The 17,758-nt window shown below is 47.3% G+C and overlaps 1 protein-coding gene across 9 annotated transcripts in view; it reads left to right on the forward strand.

Moving 5' to 3' along the window:
- The window catches only part of rundc3b (RUN domain containing 3b), a 146,321-nt gene that overhangs the window by 87,096 nt on the left and 41,467 nt on the right, over positions 1-17,758 (forward strand). For all 9 annotated transcript variants that reach the window (XM_038797986.1, XM_038797984.1, XM_038797985.1 and 6 more), the window contains exons 7-8: positions 8,316-8,484; positions 16,029-16,186. In XM_038797986.1, the coding sequence (XP_038653914.1) occupies positions 8,316-8,484; positions 16,029-16,186 (327 nt within the window). The remainder of the gene's footprint in view (positions 1-8,315; positions 8,485-16,028; positions 16,187-17,758) is intronic.

Here is a 17,758-nt window from a genome sequence, read left to right on the forward strand (position 1 = left end):
ACAGCTCCAGGGTCCCAGGTTCGATTCCCGGCTGGGTCACTGTCTGTGCGGAGTCTGCACGTCCTCCCCGTGTGTGCGTGGGTTTCCTCCGGGTGCTCCGGTTTCCTCCCACAGTCCAAAGATGTGCAGGTTAGGTGGATTGGCCAAGATAAATTGCCCGTAGTGTCCTAAAAAAAAATAAGGTTAAGGAGGGGGTTGTTGGGTTACGGGTATAGGGTGGATGCGTGGGTTTGAGTAGGGTGATCATTGCTCGGCACAACATCGAGGGCCGAAGGGCCTGTTCTGTGCTGTACTGTTCTATGTTCTAAGACAAGGTTAAACATCTCAAAATCAGGCATCACTAAAAAAATTTTAACGTCTGCTTATTCATATTACACTAGTAGGCCAATAGTCTGGGGAAAACATCACTGACTGAATGATATTGTTTTCTCAGTCACGTTTGTAAATTAGTTCATTGATATCTTGGATATTAGTGTGTGTGTGTATTGTCCCGCCATGAGGATGTCCTCCAGTTGATGTCTCCATCAAGGTCAAACTGTAGTTTTGGTGGTACTTCCTTCGAGGCTTGATGTTTTTCTCTGGCAAGGTTAACTACTTTTTCTGTAGGTTCAGGGTCATTTCAAGATATGGCAAAGATGTGCCAGGCACTTTCAGGTTTTAAAACAAGAAAGCAGCTCTTTACTTCAGCAGCAAGCGAGAGAGAGAGAGAGGCTGTGCCTTTTACACATCTGCACAGTTCTCTCAAAAAGCATCAAGCAAGAACCAATCATCATCTGTTTTCAGGCAGAACACTGTTCCTGGCCAACCCACCGGTTGCCAGTCAACCAATCGAACTGACTTCCTCCAAAGCTGGTTCCTAGATTCATTTGGTGCCAACAAGTCTGTTTCTCTGCTCCAAAATACAAAATCTAGGAACACCATGCCCTGATGAGCCGGCTGCTTCATCCGGAGTTCTCTGCTTAAAGGCACATTCCAATTATCGGTCTGTGGACAAAAATAAGGTTTGTGGACAAAAATAAAAGAAAATGGGAACAAAGGAAATGAGCAGGAAGGACTTGAGGACATGATAAAGTGGCATATAAATGCAAGTTCTTCCTACTCATTTTATGCCTGTTCCCGGAGTAAAAGTTTTCAACAAGTATGATCTGGATATTTCAAGTGTAGATTGCTTTGTGTAAACTTAAAAGAAACAATTCTTTACTAAACTGGCCTCTGTTTTGAGCTGGACTGTTCAACTTCGCACATGAAGAAAGCAAAACGCTCAACCATGTAAAGCCCTTAATAGGCTTTGATGACATCTAGAGTTCATTATTTCAGTATCTTCTGTGCTTGCTTTTCACATTTCAGACACTCTTGTTCAAAACTCAACTACCTACATTATATTTTGTGCACTACATCCTGATTGTCCATCACTCCTGATCATGTTGAACTACATTTGCCTGCCAAAGTACAGTATTACATTCATAATCCTCCTCTTTCCTAAAAAACCCTTCATGGTCTCGGGCTGTCTAATTTCCACATCTGTGCAACCTCTTGCACCCTCTCCACTTCCTTCACAACTCTTCTCTTCCTGTACCCCTCTTTCCCCCTTTCCAACCCTCTGCTCAATTCTCTTGCACTGGCTTTGTGAATATTGTCCCACTATTGGTGCCGTGGCCTTCAGTCATTTTGCTTTACTCCCAGGAACTACTTCCTTAAGCCCTTCCAACCACACTCTGCTCTCTCCTCTGCAAGATTTACCGTTATTGATCAGGCTCTCGGTACCCGTCATTTTTGTGCTAAGTGCCTCCGCATCCATTTACCACTATTTGGGGAACTTGGCATTTATAATTCGCGCCAATTTTAACCTTTCTTGCCTAGCATGAATGGAGTGGGCACGTTGTCTGCAAAGCTTTGTAGTTTGATGCCCGTTCAGTTCCCACCCGCCACTATCTTGACATGACTTGGGTGAAAATCTCGTTAATATATGCTCAACTGGATCCTTTAATCACAGAATTATGAATTATGGAATTCCTACAGTGCAGAAAGAAGCCATTTGGCCGATTGCGACTGCACCGACCTCTGAAAGAACACCACACCTAGGCCACTCCCTTGGCCACTCCCTTAACCTATCCCTGTAACCTACAACACCAAAGGGGCTGGTTTAGCGCAGAGGGCTAAACAGCTGGCTTGCAAAGCAGAACAAGGCCAGCAGCGCGGGTTCAATTCCCGTACCAGCGTTCCTGAACAGGCTCCGGAATGTGGTGACTAGGGGCTTTTCACAGTAACTTCATTTGAAGCCTACTTGTGACAATAAGCGATTTTCATTTCATTTCAATTAACCTTTGAACATTTAAGGAGCAATTTATCATGGCCAATCCACCTACCCTGCACATCTTTGGACTGTGGGAGGAAACTGGAGCACCCTGAAGAAACCCACACAGGGACTGGGAAAAGGTGCAAACTTCACGCAGACAGTCACACAAGGTTCGCATCTAACCCAGGACCCTGGTGTTGTGAGGTAACAGTGCTAACCACTGTGCCACCCCCTGTGTCTGCTCTCCGCAGAGCAGGACGCGTAGCTTTGCAATCTTTTCCTCTTCAAATAATGGTCCAAGTCTCTTTTGAAAGCAATGATTGAATCCGCCTCCACCCCACTCTTATACATTGCTTTCCAGATCCAAAAGATACATTGCATAAAAACAACATTTTCCCTTATGTTGCTGTAAGTGAAATAATGACTTCCAAATAGTTGCTCAAGCTTCCCAATTGAAAACAAAAGAAACAAACTCTCTACAAAACGTAGTTGTAACTATTGAGCTGACACGTCGGGCGGAATTCTCCGCTCCCCACGTGGCCTGGGAGAAATCATGGGAAGGCCTCCCAACATTTTTTACGCCCCGCTGCCCCCCCCCCCCCCCCCCCCCCCCCCCCCCCCCCCCGACTCGGAAAAATCGTCGCTCGCCGTTTATCACGGGCCAGCGTCCAAAACGGACGCACTCTTTCCCCTCCGCCGCCCGGCAAGATCAAGCCGCCACGTCTTGACGGGCGGCGGTGGAGAAAGATGGCACTTTGCATGGATTGGATTGGATTTGTTTATTGTCACGTGTACAGTGAAAAGTATTTTTCTGCAAGCAGCTCAACAGATCATTCAGTACATGAGAAGAAAAGGGAATTAAACAGAATTCAAGAAAATACATGAGAATACATAATAGGGCAACACAATATATACAATGTACTACATAAGCTTGGCATCGGATGAAGCAGACATGAGTGTAGTGTTAATGAGGTCAGTCCATAAGAGGGTCATTTAGGAGTCTGGTGACGGTGGGGAAGAAGCTGTTTTTGAGTCTGTTCGTCCGTGTTCTCAGACTTCTGAATCTCCTGCCCGATGGAAGAAGTTGGAAAAGTGAGTAAGAGGGTGGGAGGGATCCTTGATTATGCTGCCTGCTTTCCCCCGGCAGCGGGAGGTGTAGATGGAATCAATGGATGGGAGGCAGGTTCGTGTGATGGACTGGGCGGTATTCACGACTCTCTGAAATTCCTTGTGGTCCTGGGCCGAGCAGTTGCCATACCAGGCTGTGATGCAGCCCGATAGGATGCTCTCTATAGTGCATCTGTAAAAGTTGGTAAGGGTTAATGTGGACATGCCGAATTTCCTTAGTTTCCTGAGGAAGTAAAGGCGCTGTTGTGCTTTCTTGGTGATAGCGTCGACATGAGTGGACCAGAATAGATTTTTGGTGATGTGCACCCCTAGGAATTTGAAACTGCTCACCATCTCTACCTCGGCTCCGTTGATGCTGACAGGGGTGTGTACAGTACTTTGCTTCCTGAAGTCGATGACCAGCTCTTTAGTTTTGCTGGCATTAAGGGAGAGATTGTTGTCGCTGCACCACTCCACTAGGTTCTCTATCTTCCTCCTGTGTTCGGACTCGTCGTTATTCGAGATCCGGCCCACTATGGTCGTATCGTCAGCAAACTTGTAGATGGAGTTGGAACCAAGTTTTGCCATGCAGTCGTGTGTGTACAGGGAGTAGAGTAGGGTGCTAAGTACGCAGCCTTGCGGGGCACCGGTATTGAGGACTATTGTGGAGGAGGTGTTGGTGTTCATTCTTACTGACTGTGGTCTGTTGGTCAGAAAGTCAAGGATCCAGTTGCAGAGTGGAGAGCCAAGTCCTAGGTTTTGGAGCTTTGATATGAGCTTGGCTGGGATTATGGTGTTGAAGGCGGAGCTGTAGTCAATAAATAGGAGTCTGATGTAGGAGTCCTTGTTTTCGAGATGCTCTAGGGATAAGTGTAGGGCCAGGGAAATGGCGTCTGATGTGGACCGGTTGCGACGGTCTGCGAATTGAAGTGGGTCAAGGCGTTCCAGGAGTATGGAGGTGATGCGCTTCATGATCAGTCTCTTGAAGCACTTCATTACAACTGACGTCAGGGCCACCGGGCGGTAGTCATTGAGGCACATTGCCTGGTGGTTCTTTGGTACCGGTATGATGGTGGTCTTCTTGAAGCAGGTGGGGACCTCGGAGTGGAGTAGGGATAGGTTAAAGATGTCTGTGAAAACCTCTGCCAGCTGGTTCACGCAGGCTCTGAGTGCACGACCAGGGATCCCGTCCGGGCCCATCACCTTCCGTGGGTTCACTTTCAGGAAGGCCGATCTGACTTCGGAAAATGTGATGGTGGGTATGGGTGAATTTTGGGTTGCTGGGGCACTCGATAGCGGATTGTTGGTTACCTGCTCAAACCGAGCATAGAATGCATTAAGTTCATCGGGGAGGGGTGCACTGCTGCCAGAGATACTGCTCGGCTTCGCTTTGTAGCCCGTTATGTTGCTTAGTCCTTGCCACAACCGCCGAGAGTCTGTCTGTGACTCTAGCTTAGTTTGATATTCTCTCTTGGCATCTCGGATGGCGTTGCGGAGGTCGTACCTGGATTTCTTGTATAGGACAGGGTCGTCTGCCTTGAACGCCTCAGATCTGTCCTTCAGTAGGGAGTCAATCTTGCGGTTGAGCCATGGTTTCCGGTTGGGGAACATACGTACTGCTTTCTTTGGTACGCAGTCGTCCACACATTTGCTGATGAAGTCTGTGATGGTGGTGACATACTCATTTAAGTTAGTCGCTGAGTTCTTAAATATGGACCAGTCCACTGTCTCCAAGCAGTCACGTAAGAGCTCTTCTGTCTCCTCGGACCAGCACTGCACAACCTTCTTAGCTGGATTCTCCCGCTTGAGTTTCTGCTTGTAAGCCGGGAGAAGGAGCACAGTCTTGTGGTCTGATTTCCCAAAGTGCGGTCGGGGGATGGAACGGTAGGCGCCCTTGATTTTTGAGTAGCAGTGGTCAAGAGTGATGTCGCCCCTGGTGGGACAGGAGATGTGCTGGTGGAATTTTGGCAGTACACTCTTGAGGTTGGCTTTGTTGAAGCCTCCGGCCACAATGAACAGGGCCTCCGGGTGTTCTGTTTCATAGTTGTTTATGACTGTGTACAGTTCATCCAGCGCCTTCCTCACTTCTGCCTGGGGTGGGATGTAGACCGCTGTGATAATGGCTGAAGTGAACTCACGTGGAAGATAGTATGGGCGGCACTTTACGGTCAAGTATTCCAGGTCTGGGGAGCAGTAGGTCGCCAGGGTCACCACATCCAAGCACCAGGAGGAGTTGATGAGGAGGCACACCCCTCCACCCTTCGCTTTGCCTGAAGATGCCATGCGGTCCGCCCGGTGAATAGAGAAGCCTTCAGGTTGTATGGCACAGTCCGGTGAGGCGGGGGTGAGCCATGTCTCTGTGAAACAGTAAGAAGTCTTACAACACCAGGTTAAAGTCCAACAGGTTTGTTTCAAACACGAGCTTTCGGAGCACGGCTCCTTCTTCAGGTGAAGAAGGAGCCGTGCTCCGAAAGCTCGTGTTTGAAACAAACCTGTTGGACTTTAACCTGGTGTTGTAAGACTTCTTACTGTGCTCACCCCAGTCCAACGCCGGCATCTCCACATCATGGCTATCTGTGAAACAGAGCACACAGCAATCTCTTACTTCCCTCTGAGAGGTAAGTCTGGCGTTAAGTTCATCCAGCTTGTTTTCAATCGCTTGGACGTTTGCCAGGAGTATGCTGGGAGAGGGGTCTTGAAACCACGTTCCTTCAGTCTAACCTGCAGACCGCTGCGTTTCCCTCGCTTTCTCGGTCGGTGGCTGCTGCTGGATGATCCTGGGATCCGATGGGAGACGTCCGCCCTTGTGGAAGGTAGGTGGTTGCATCTGGCGGGGTCCAGGGCACTGGCGGAGTCCAGGGCGCTAGCGAGGTCCAGGGCGCTGTTTACATTTCCGGGGTCGTGTCTGGCAGGGCCCCAGGCGCTGGTTGAGGTAGTAGGGTTGCTGGGGGGCGGTGAGTTTGCGATCCGGATGGGTCCCGGCGTTCTGCGGGCGCGGGAATACCTTGCAGCGTGTTCGGGTCCTCGCGCGCGGTCGCCGTTGTTTTTGGGGTCCTGGGTCGTGGGCAGGGGCTTCCTGGGGCAGATTGGGCTAGGTCCCATGGTCTGTTCCCTTCCTGGGCGCTCCTGGGGTCAGATCTTGAAGTCGGCATGGTGGGGCCTCCACGTGGATTTTTCTTTCTTCCATCACCAGGTAGGTCGGGTTGCTGGGCGGGTCTCTCGGGGTCGCGTTGAGCTGTGTCTTGCCGTCGGGGGTCGGGTCGGGAGCTCCGGGGACGAGGCCTGTCGATCCGGGGGCTGGCGTCGGTTGTTAGGCCGGGTTTGGAGCTCCGAGGCCCGGGTCGGCTCCAAATCGAGGTCGGGGCTTCACTTCCGGTTTGGGCCCGATCTGCTTCCAGGTCACGGAGGTCAGGTCGGGTCGGGTCACAAGGTCTCCAAGGGACTCGGAGGATCTTCAAGCCTGCAAGAGAAGACAGCGTCTGCGCGCTGATGTCATCCGCGCATGCGCGGGTTGGAACCGGCAACCCGCACATGCGCGGATGACATCAGAAAAGCGCCTTTTCCGCGTCATTTCTGGCGCGACAAAATCGCGGCCGGGAACGATGGGGGCCCGCTCCTAGCATGTGCGGGTTTGTGCCGTCTGCGCGCTGATGTCATCCGCGCATGCGTGGGTTGGAACCGGCAACCCGCGCATGCGCGGATGACATCAGAAAAGCGCCATTTCCGCGTCATTTCTGGCGCGACAAGGTCGCGGCCGGGAACGATGGGGGCCCGCTCCTAGCCCCCCGGATGGGGGTGAATTAGGTGCGGGGAGCAGGCCCCGAGGCCGTCGTGAAGCTCGGCCGGTTTCACGACGGCCATCCCGATTTTTATCGGGAGAGGAGAGTACCGCCCGTCATTTCCAGAAGATAACATTCAAGATACCAAGCAAAAATAATTACATGTAATAAAATGCCTGCCCTGCTGGAATATGTCATCTATTCCAACATCCCAGTACATAACTCGCACAAGTCCAAAAGGTTATTCTCTGTTACTGCTCTGTAGTTTGCATGAGTCAAAAGTTTTTATCGGAACATTCCAAGTTCATAGAATCACAGAATAGTTATAGCACAGAAGAAGGTGATTTGACGCATCAAGTGCATACTGTCTCTCTAAAGGAATAATTTGCCTGGAGCTATACCCCCACCTTTTCCCTGTGGCCATGAACAATTCTGCCTTTTAAGGTAGTGGTACAATTTCTAGAATGACTTGATTGAACCTGCCTCCACCTCACTCTCAATGCATTCCAGATCCTAAGCAATCACTGCAAAAACAATTTTTCCCTCATGTCGTCATTGCTTCTTTTGCCAATTACCATAAATCTGTACCCTCTGGTTCTGGATCCTCCACCAACAGGAACAGTTTTGCCCCATCCTCCAGACCCCTCATGATTTTGGATACCTCTGTCAAATCTCCTCAACTTTCTCTTCTCTTGAGGAGAAAAGTTACAACCTCTCCAATCTATTATTGTAAATGAATCCTGGAATCTTTCTCGTGAAATCTTTCCGGCACTCTCTCTAATAGCATCCTCCTAAAGTACAGTGCCCAGAATTAGGTGCAATACCCCAGTCTGAGTCAAACCAGTGTTTTCTACAAGTTTGACATAAGTTTGACATAATTTCCTTGATTTTGTACTCCATAACTCTATTGATGAAGCCCAGGATGCCATACATTTTACTAACCGCTCTTGGCCTACTCTGCCACATTCTGTGATTTTTATGCACAGGCGTGTCTTAATCCTTGTGCTCCTGCACCCACTTTAGAGTTGTACTCTTCATTTTATGTTGTTAAAGTTTAACCTCTTCCAATTTTCTGTCCCTGTTGATAGTTTTGGCTAAATCTAATTCATGAAATGTCATTTTGTTGGCACAAGCTCTGAGAGTATCAGCAGTGATGAGGAGGAGTTGCGGACTTTGGGAAGCAGCGGCAGTGAAGGGAGCACCCCCGAAAACATTGGTCCACCTTTCATGACTGATGAACACAGTTGGTACAACAAATGCAAGCGAGTGGAGCAGAAGTTCAGGCTGGCATTGGAGCAAAAGGTAAATCTGATTGTTGATATGAGGAGAGGAGCTTTTTATTGATGGGGAGTAGTCACCCTAATTCTCCATTGTCCTGTTCCTGATGTGTTGACTTTAAGGAAACAATCACATTCTCCATTGCCTGTGGCAGAGGTGTAGAATCTGGAGGCACAGTGCAAACATGTTACCTCTTTCCTTAGTAATAGTATCCATTTACCCAGGATCAATGCTTTAATAGGAACCTGTGTACAGAGACTAAAAGGAAAAAAAATAAATTGATATTATTATGGGCCAGGGTTTAGAGAACACTAAAGTATATCATGGAGTTCACCTGACCCACAACTTTGAATAGATTTTGGTTATGGGGAGCACAAGGACCTACCTTGTAGGTGTGATGCAACAGAGATCTAAAGTATCTTTTGTTTATTCTATGAATCCAGTTAACATTTTATAAACACAGTAAACATCTTATCAACTACCAACACTGATTAACCCCCCCCCCCCCCAAAGATGTAGTACTCTACCGGTAACCCTTACTAACTTTCCTAACAACATCCATGAGTCAAAAACCCTTTTTAACAAAGACAGTAGGTTTGCATTCCTTACAGAAACAGGTATTACTTTGAAATCATCAAGTGATCTGGAGATAATCTTCAGCAGCAGAGAGAGAGACCAAAATACACCACCTTGGTTTGAATGCAGCTCTTCAACTGAAAACAAAACTAAAACTCAGAGCCAAAAACAGCTTCCAGCTCAAAACGAAAGTAAAAAGCAGAACCAGAGCCCAGCTCCGCCCACACATTGACATCACTAGCGATTTGAGAAGACAATCATTTCTTAAAGTGATATTCCCATGACATTATGTATGCAAGCCTTCTTCGGAACTATAATCGGAAAGATAAGCAAACACTTTGGGGGCGATTTTCCAGGCCTGTTTGCCATGTGCAATTCCGATAACTCTTGCGAGAGGTTCATGAGGAGATCTGTGTTGGGGAGATCTCGGAATGAGATTCTCCACCCGCGCACCCCACCTGCCCCGCCCCGCCACACTGGTGAGATAATCAGATTCATGCCCAGCATTTAGCATGAATCTAAATTGCATGCCTAAACAGCATAACACAATATATTCCGGGATGCCTGATGATTGCTCCCTGCTGGCATGATGTCACGCAGGCAGGAATCAATACTGGTCTCCAGCAGTAGCGGTGTCTATGCCAGGGGAACAGAGGTCACTAGCCCCTGGGTTATCTGGAGCATGGTACAGCAGTGCCCTGGCACTAGCCCCCTGGTGGTTGGCAGTGTCAATGGGTGGGGCCTCCAGGGAACTTCATGAGTGGTGGGAAATGGGGGGGGAAGGGGGTGAGGGAAGAGGTTCCCAGTGAGTCCTGGGGGGGGGGGGGGGGGGGGGGGGTGGGGGGAGATTGGCAATGATGGTTATGGGGGGGGGTCACTGAAGCTCCGATGATTTGGGGTGGGGTGGATGGAGCCTTTACTTCCACTTTGAGATCAGGGTGCCCTTTTTAAAGGGCATCCTGATCTCTGCAGAACTGGGCTTGCTAGCTCTATAAGACCCTGCCTGCCACATTAATGGTGCAAAACAGGCCCCTCTGCTTTTTTTATGATAATGTCAGATGATTTGGAAAGAACCTGGATTCTTCCCATGAGGGAAGCACTGTCAGAACTGGACTCTGTTAAGAGATCACCATGCCAGACCAATTTGATTAGAGTTTTCAAACAAGTGACGAGGTCGGAGACTTCCAGTGGCGGCCATGGAGTGATTGATCGCACATTTGGTGGCTCCCGCTCAAGGTGGATTTTCTTGGTCGTTCCCCACATATATGGGTTTTTTTTGAGGGCAGAAGGTGCGAGTGTGCCCAAGCAAGGTGATACTCTGGCAAGTCTGGTGTGTGGATCAGAGGATGAGCAGTGCCTGAGAAAAAGAGCAGCTGGAGGAGGGAGGTTTTCCTGGTGCTCCACAGTGAGGATGACTGAGGGCAAGGGGGGCATCGCTGCCTGCCCAGTGGTCGACAGAGCAGCTGGGGGAGTTTTTGAATGGAAAATTCCAGCAGCAGAGGAAAGAGGGTTTGGAAGTCCTGGCTAAGATGATGGAGCCGTTCAGAGCTGCAATTGAGAGTGGAGAAGAGGCTGAAGGCTCGGAGCCTGGCAATTCAGAAGGCGGAGGACGCAGTGGGAGAGCATGAGGAGCAGATGGCCTCATTGGAGATGGAGTTGGGGATGGTTTTTGACAACCAGAAAGGCTGAGAGAAGTTAAAGGACCCGGAGAACTGCTCCAGAAGACAATATCTGAGGATCGTTGGGATGCCTGAGGGCATCGAGGGATCAGAGGCTGCCAAGTATGTGGCGAGGATGCTGGAGAAGTTGATGGGGGGTGGGATCTTCGACTGGTCTCACGAGGTGGATTGGGTGCACAATCAGTTGAGGAGGTGGCTGCAGGTGGGGGAGCCACCAATGGTGGTACAGCTGCATCAATTCCTGGATAAAGCAAAGATCTTGAAATGGGCAAGGCAGACCACTAAATATACCTGGGAAGGGAGTACGCTGTGGGTCTACCAGGACCGGGGTGCAGAGTTGGCAAAGAGGAGGGCTGGATCCAACTGGATAAAGGCTGCCCTCTTTTAAGAAGGGGGTGAAGTTTGGGGTTTTGTACCCTGCACGCTTGTGGATGATGCATCAGAAACGGGAGTTTTATTTTGACTCACCAGGGAAGGTGATGGGCTTTGAGGGACTTGGAGGAGTGTGAGGATACTGAACCTTGGAGAGGAGCTTGATGTTCATTGTAAAGTGTACGGGGTGGGTATTTTGGGATGGGTTTTGATGGAGAACATTTGGGGTGGGTTTGACGGGGAGTGGCGATGGTGAGTGTGTTTTTTGTTTTTCTTTGTTTGTTGGCAGTGGGGTGGGTGGATTGTGAGTGGGGAAGAGAGGAGTGGATTGTGGGGGGGGGGGGGGGGGGGGGGGGGGGGGGAAAGTCAGAGGCCATGGGCGGGGACACCATGTTAGCTGGATGGGCAAGTTATCAGAGAAAGGTGTGGGGGGGGGAGGGTTTTGCTTTGTTTCAAGGGGAGGGAGAGTGTTGCTGACAAGGGCGCGGTTGGTGTGACGCTATTGGAAAGGGAGAAATGGTGGTGGACATCCGAGGGTGGGCCTGGAGGGGTGTGTAATGCGGGCTGGGGGCTGGCACTAAATAGGGTATGGCTGATCGTTTGGAATAAGGGTGGGAAGTCCACTGACCAGGCTGGTCATATGGAACGTGAGAGGGCTGAATGGGAAGCCTGTGTCCAGTGGGGGCCTGCAGGGATCAGTGTTGAGGCCCTTGTTGTTTGTGGTTTATATGAATGCAGGAGGGTTGAAACAATACCAAAATTGGTGGGGTGGTAAATTGTGAGCCTTAGATTACAGGATGATGTAGATTGGCTGGTCAGATGACAAATGGAATTCAATCCAGATAAGTGTGAGATGATACACATGAGCGGGACAAACCAGGCAAGGGAATACATAATCTTTATTAGTGTTACAAGTAGGCTTACATTATTTTTTATTCATTTACGGGATGTAGGCGCCTATGGTTAGGCCAGCATTTATTGCCCATCCCTAGTCGCCTTTAAGGAGATGATGGTGAGTTGCCTTCTTGAACCGCGGCAGTCCTTCGGGTGTAGGTACACCTACTGTGTTGTTAGGGAGCGAGTTCCAGGATTTTGTCCCAGAGAGCGCGAAGGAACGGTGATATATTTCCAAATCAGGAGGGGAACCTCCACATGGTGGGGTTTCCAGGTACCGGCTGCTCGTGTCCTGCTAGATGGTATTACTCGTGGGTTTGGAAGTTGCTGTCGAAGCAACCTTGGTGAGTTCCTGCAGTGTATCTTGTAGATGGTACAAAAGGCTGCCACTGTTTGTCGCTAGTGGAGTATTTGAATGTTTGTGGAAGGAGAAGCAGTCAAGCGGGCTGCTTTGTCCTGTATGGTGTTGAGCTTCATGAGTATTGTTGAAGCTGAACTCATCAAGGCAAGTGAGAGTATTCCATTACACTCCTGACTTGTGACTTGTAGATGTTGGACAGGCTTTGAGGAGTCAGGAGGTGAGTTACTCGCCATAGGATTCCTAGCCTTTGACCTGCTCTGGTAGCCACAGTGTTAATGTGGCCAGTCCAGTTCAGTTTCTAATCAATGGTAACCCCCCAAGATGTTGTTTGTGGCGAATTCAGTGATGGTAATACTATTGACACTGCAATGAAGTTACTCTGAAAATCCCCTAGTCACCACACTCCAGGTCCTGTTCGGGTACAGTTGGGGAGAATTCAGAGTGACCTTCACCTAACAACCACGCCTTTCAGGACTACATGATAAATGTCAGGACCCTGAGAAGCACCGAGGATCAGAGGGGCCTTGGTGTGCATGTACACTAGTAGTTCCTTAAGGTAGCAGGGCAGGTAGACACAGTAGTTAAGGAACAATGTGATATAATTGCCTTTATTAGCTGAGGTGTAGAATTTAAGAGCAGGAAGGGTATGCTGGAACTGTATAAACGTTGGTTAGGCCAACAGCTGGAATAGTGTGTGCAGTTCTGGAATCACTTTATAGAAGGGATTTGATAACACTGGAATGGGTGCAGAGGAGACTTAACTAGGATGTTGCCCGGGCTGGTGAGTTTTTAACTATGAAGAGCAATTTGATATACTTGGGTTGCCTTCCCTGGGAGCAGCATAGACTGAGGGGGGGGACATGATTTAGATGTATAAAATTATGAGGGGCAAGATAGGACAGGAAGAAACATTACGCCTTGGTTTCGGGATCATTGAGCAGGGGGCATAGATTCAGGGTAAAGGGCAGGAGGTTCAGAGGGGATATGAGTAAAGACCTTTTTCATTCAGAAGGTGGTGGGTTTTTGGAACTCGCTGCCTGATAGGGTGGTCGCAGTAAGAAGTCTTACAACACCAGGTTAAAGTCCAATAGGTTTGTTTCAAACACTAGCTTTCGGAGCACTGTTCCTTTCTCGGGTGACTCATTCACCTGAGGAAGGAGCTGCGCTCCGAAAGCTAGTGTTTGAAACAAACCTGTTGGACTTTGACCTGGTGTTGTAAGACTTCTTACTGTGCTCACCCCAGTCCAACGCCAGCATCTCCACATCATGATAGGGTGGTGTGGAGGCAGAGACCCTCATAACATTTCAGTAGTATTTAGAATTGCACTTGCGACGCCATAGAAGGATGTAAAATGGGATTAGAAAGTTTAGACAGTTGCTTTTGACCGGCGAAGGGCGATGGGCCGAAGGATTTTTTCTGTGCTGTAGACTCCTATGACTGTGCAATTTGCTATTTGTTGGGAAAATTCCACTCCGTATGCTTCAGCAAAAAGAAGGAAAGGTGACAACAGATACTCTGATCATCAAGAAGAAATTAAAGACTTGAATGAGCTACAGACTATTTAATAGAAAAAAAACAAGCCTGCACTCCAGGTCTTGAACTCCAGCCAGAGTTTTATTTTGAAAATGGATCCACACTGTAAGATCAATGTCCCTCCCCTGATTGATGAACCTTCTCCCCATTTGTTTCACCCTTTAATAAAGGGAAAATGGGGATTATATCTAATGTGCTAAAATAAATTCAGATGAGAAGAATGTCTAAGTTAAGTTTCTTTGGAGCAATGGAGAAGATTATAGGTGTGAATGCACTGATATCAGTTTGTTGAGAGAGCAGATATGTTGATGGTACAGGGCTAGAGCTGTCAGAACCAGCAATTACAAATGAACAGCATTTAAAATGGACACTACAAAGAGAATGAGGAAGAAAAACATGCACAAAACGAGGTGGTTAAATGGATGAGGTGACAGAAGTATGCGATAATGCCAATTGGAATGTGTGAAATCTAAGATAGTTGAGACCGTAGTGATAAATTGGTTAGAAATGAAGCAGGAACAATTGTTTAAATGTTTCTTTAGTTTACCATCAAAAAAATATGAATTTAAAGGTAAACTTGCACAGAGAAAACAGAAGATAGCTACACGTTTCTGGCATTAATTCTGGTGGAGGACTCTGCAGCTCATTTAAATAGCTAAGACTCTTTTTTTTTTTTGTAAATGAGCAGGAAATTGTGGTTTTCCATACCATACTTTCTTGACATTGATGTATAGGTTGTTCAAGTCCTGTACAACCATTTTGTACTACGATATATTTTTATTCTTCAAATTTGATATTCTTCAAAATTGCCAGGTGTAATGATTTTGAGCTTCCAATGCTTTGGAACTCTTCTCTCTTTCTCCTCCTCCTTCAGAGCTATCTTAGCTGTGCTCGCATATGCTGAAGCAATTCTGGCTGAGATCAGAAAAGAACTCCAGGGGATATAGGGTGACTCATTCATATGTTTCCGGTATTTTTCCCATATCATGTTGTATGAAAAGATCCAGCTGTACTTTTCACCAGCCATTTCCTGCACTTTCCACCCATCGAAGCAAATAATTAATTTATAGAGACATTGCTTTCATTACATGGGATTACAGGAACGTTTAACAGTAATTTCAAGGGATTGATTTTGTGTTTCTGACTATACATTGTCATTGGTATTTGATAGCTCAATGTTACGATTGTGGGATTTTAACCAGATTTGAGATCTGCATTCTACAAATCCATGCGTTTTCCCATGACCACTGCAAATGCATGACCTTGCCATTATTCAAAACCGAATGCTTCAGTGAAGTTCTCTTCCTTTTTGTGTGTGTCATTTTCTTTCTGTACAGATCTCTCATGCATTTCTCAGCCAATAGGTAACATTTTATTAATGAGGAGAGTCTTAAGAACATAAGAACTAGGAGCAGGAGTAGGCCGTCTGGCCCCTCAAGCCTGCTCCGCCATTCAATGAGATCATGGCTGATCTTTTGTGGACTCAGCTCCACTTTCCGGCCCGAACACCATAACCCTTAATCCCTTTATTCTTCAAAAAACTATCTATCTATATCTTAAAAACATTTAATGAAGGAGCCTCAACTGCTTCACTGGGCAAGGAATTCCATAGATTCACAACTCTTTGGGTGAAGAAGTTCCTCCTAAACTCAGTCCTAAATCTACTTCCCCTTATTTTGAAGCTATGCCCCCTAGTTTTCCTTTCACTCGCCAATGGAAACAACCTGCCCGCATCTATCCTATCTATTCCTTTCATAATTTTATATGTTTCTATAAGATCCCCCCCCCCCCCCCCCCCCGCAACCTTCTAAATTCCAACGAGTACAGTCCCAGTCTGTAGTGAAATAACCATGCACAAAGAATCTGAACTTTCAAGTTACATTAGTGTTTATCTGCTTAACCCGTATTCAAATCACCTTCCATTTTTCTCACTTGATGAAGGATATAAGAAAAGAATCTTTAAGTAGTTTAGTAAATTATATTCCAACTTCTGTGGGGAATCGAGCATGATTCCACTGGCAAATGGAAATTGAATACAGACATTAGTTTCTGTCTGGATTATTATTTTCAATGTTTGAAGTTAATTAAAAAAAACATTTTTCAAAACTTGGTGATGTGAATGGGACCCTGAATCGTTGTTGTTTGTTTTTAGGGCTACCTGGAAGAGTTGGTACGTTTGAGAGAAGCTCAACTCGCAGAGTCAGTTGCTCAAAACAAACTTGTTCTACAAAGGATGGAGGAGACTGACCTGAACCACAAATTGGAGAAAGAACAATTGGAGTTCATCATCCTGGAGCTGCAGGATCAGCTGTAAAGAAATATAATTGTGCAGCACTTCTCAAGTCCTTTTAGTTCACTATAGTATGCCTTTTAATATAGATTTTTAGAAGCACTGGAGGCAGTGCGGAGAAGAGGCAAGAGGTTTATCCCTAGTGTCAGGGCTCTCCATAATACAGATAGACTGGAAAGAGTTGCAGCTGCCTGGAACAGAGGCATCTGTCAGGTGGGACTGTGGAGATTAACTTGTAGAGCTGTATAAGAAAGTTAAAGAGAAAAAGGATAATTCCAGAATACTATTTTTGAATTAAATTATAAAAGAGGGCAAGGGGACACAGGCTCAAAAAAATCAAAGATTGATTTTATGAATTGAAAAGAATGAAACTTCCAGATAAAGTGGTGGAATAATTCTAAGAATCAACTAGATATAACGGGGAATTGATGCAAAATGAACCACAAGTCCTTTCAGGACAGAATAAATTAGATGGGTAGAATGGCTTTCTCCATCTCAACCTCATGAGCTTGTTCAAATAGCACATCTTGAAAGGATTTTTTAAAAACCTTGTACAATAAGGTTGCATTTGATAGGAAAGATGTGATTGCACAAGAGAGGGTGCAGAGGACATTTCATCAGGATATTGCCTGGGCTAGAGCAGAAAAGGCTGAGAGGGAACCAGATTGAGGTGTATAAAAGGGGCATAAAGAGGATAGAAACCTTTCTCTTTAGGACGGGTCAATAACCAGATGGTGTAGATTTAACTACCGGGACAGGGGATTTAAAGGAGATTTGAGGCAAAAAGCTTTCACCTTGAGGATAGTGGGAATCTGGAACATAGTATCTTTATAGGTGATTGAGACGGGAGCCATCACAACATTTAAGAAGCATTTAGATGAACACTTGAAGTACCGTAGCATACAAGTTATGAACTAAGTGGGGATTAGAATAGATAGGTGCTTGATGGCACACAGTGGGCCGCTTTCTGTATTGTCAAGCTCTGACTTTGAGGAAAACAAATCACTGCGAACTCAAGAGTAACCATATATATTTTAAAAACCAAGGTCCAGATTTGCAAGGGACAGCCCCACACATGCATCACCACCCAGGGGACCCAATCCGGACCCGTCCTGGGTTGACCGCCATCCGCCAGACCCCCCCCCCCCCTTCAGTCCCTCCCTCCAGGATTGAAACCCCTCACTCTCTCTCCCTCCTGGACTGAACACCCCCACTCCTTCCCGGACTGAACCCCCTCCCTTCCGGTCTCTATTTCTTCCCAGGTCTGACCCTTGAACTTACCCACTCCCTGTAAATTGTCCCTTTAAACCTCCCCTTTACAACAGCTATTGCAGTAAAAAGGGCAGGAGTGACTTACCTCCCTGCATTCCAGTTCCTCCATGCCGATGCTGCGGGGGTGCCCGCTTCGCTACTCCTCACCCAGCCTGCGTGAGGAAGGTTTGATGCAACAGGGGCTTAGGAATCAAGTGTGGATAAATCCAGCGAGAGTGACAATCCATCAGAGAGTGCTGCTCTGCGGAAGTTATGGACCAATATATCCGGTGTTGGTATGAAACCCCAAATATTGCTAATTCTGGACTTGGAGTTACCCT

Source organism: Scyliorhinus canicula, chromosome 5 (genome assembly GCF_902713615.1).
Source record: "Scyliorhinus canicula chromosome 5, sScyCan1.1, whole genome shotgun sequence".
NCBI lineage: Eukaryota > Metazoa > Chordata > Chondrichthyes > Carcharhiniformes > Scyliorhinidae > Scyliorhinus > Scyliorhinus canicula.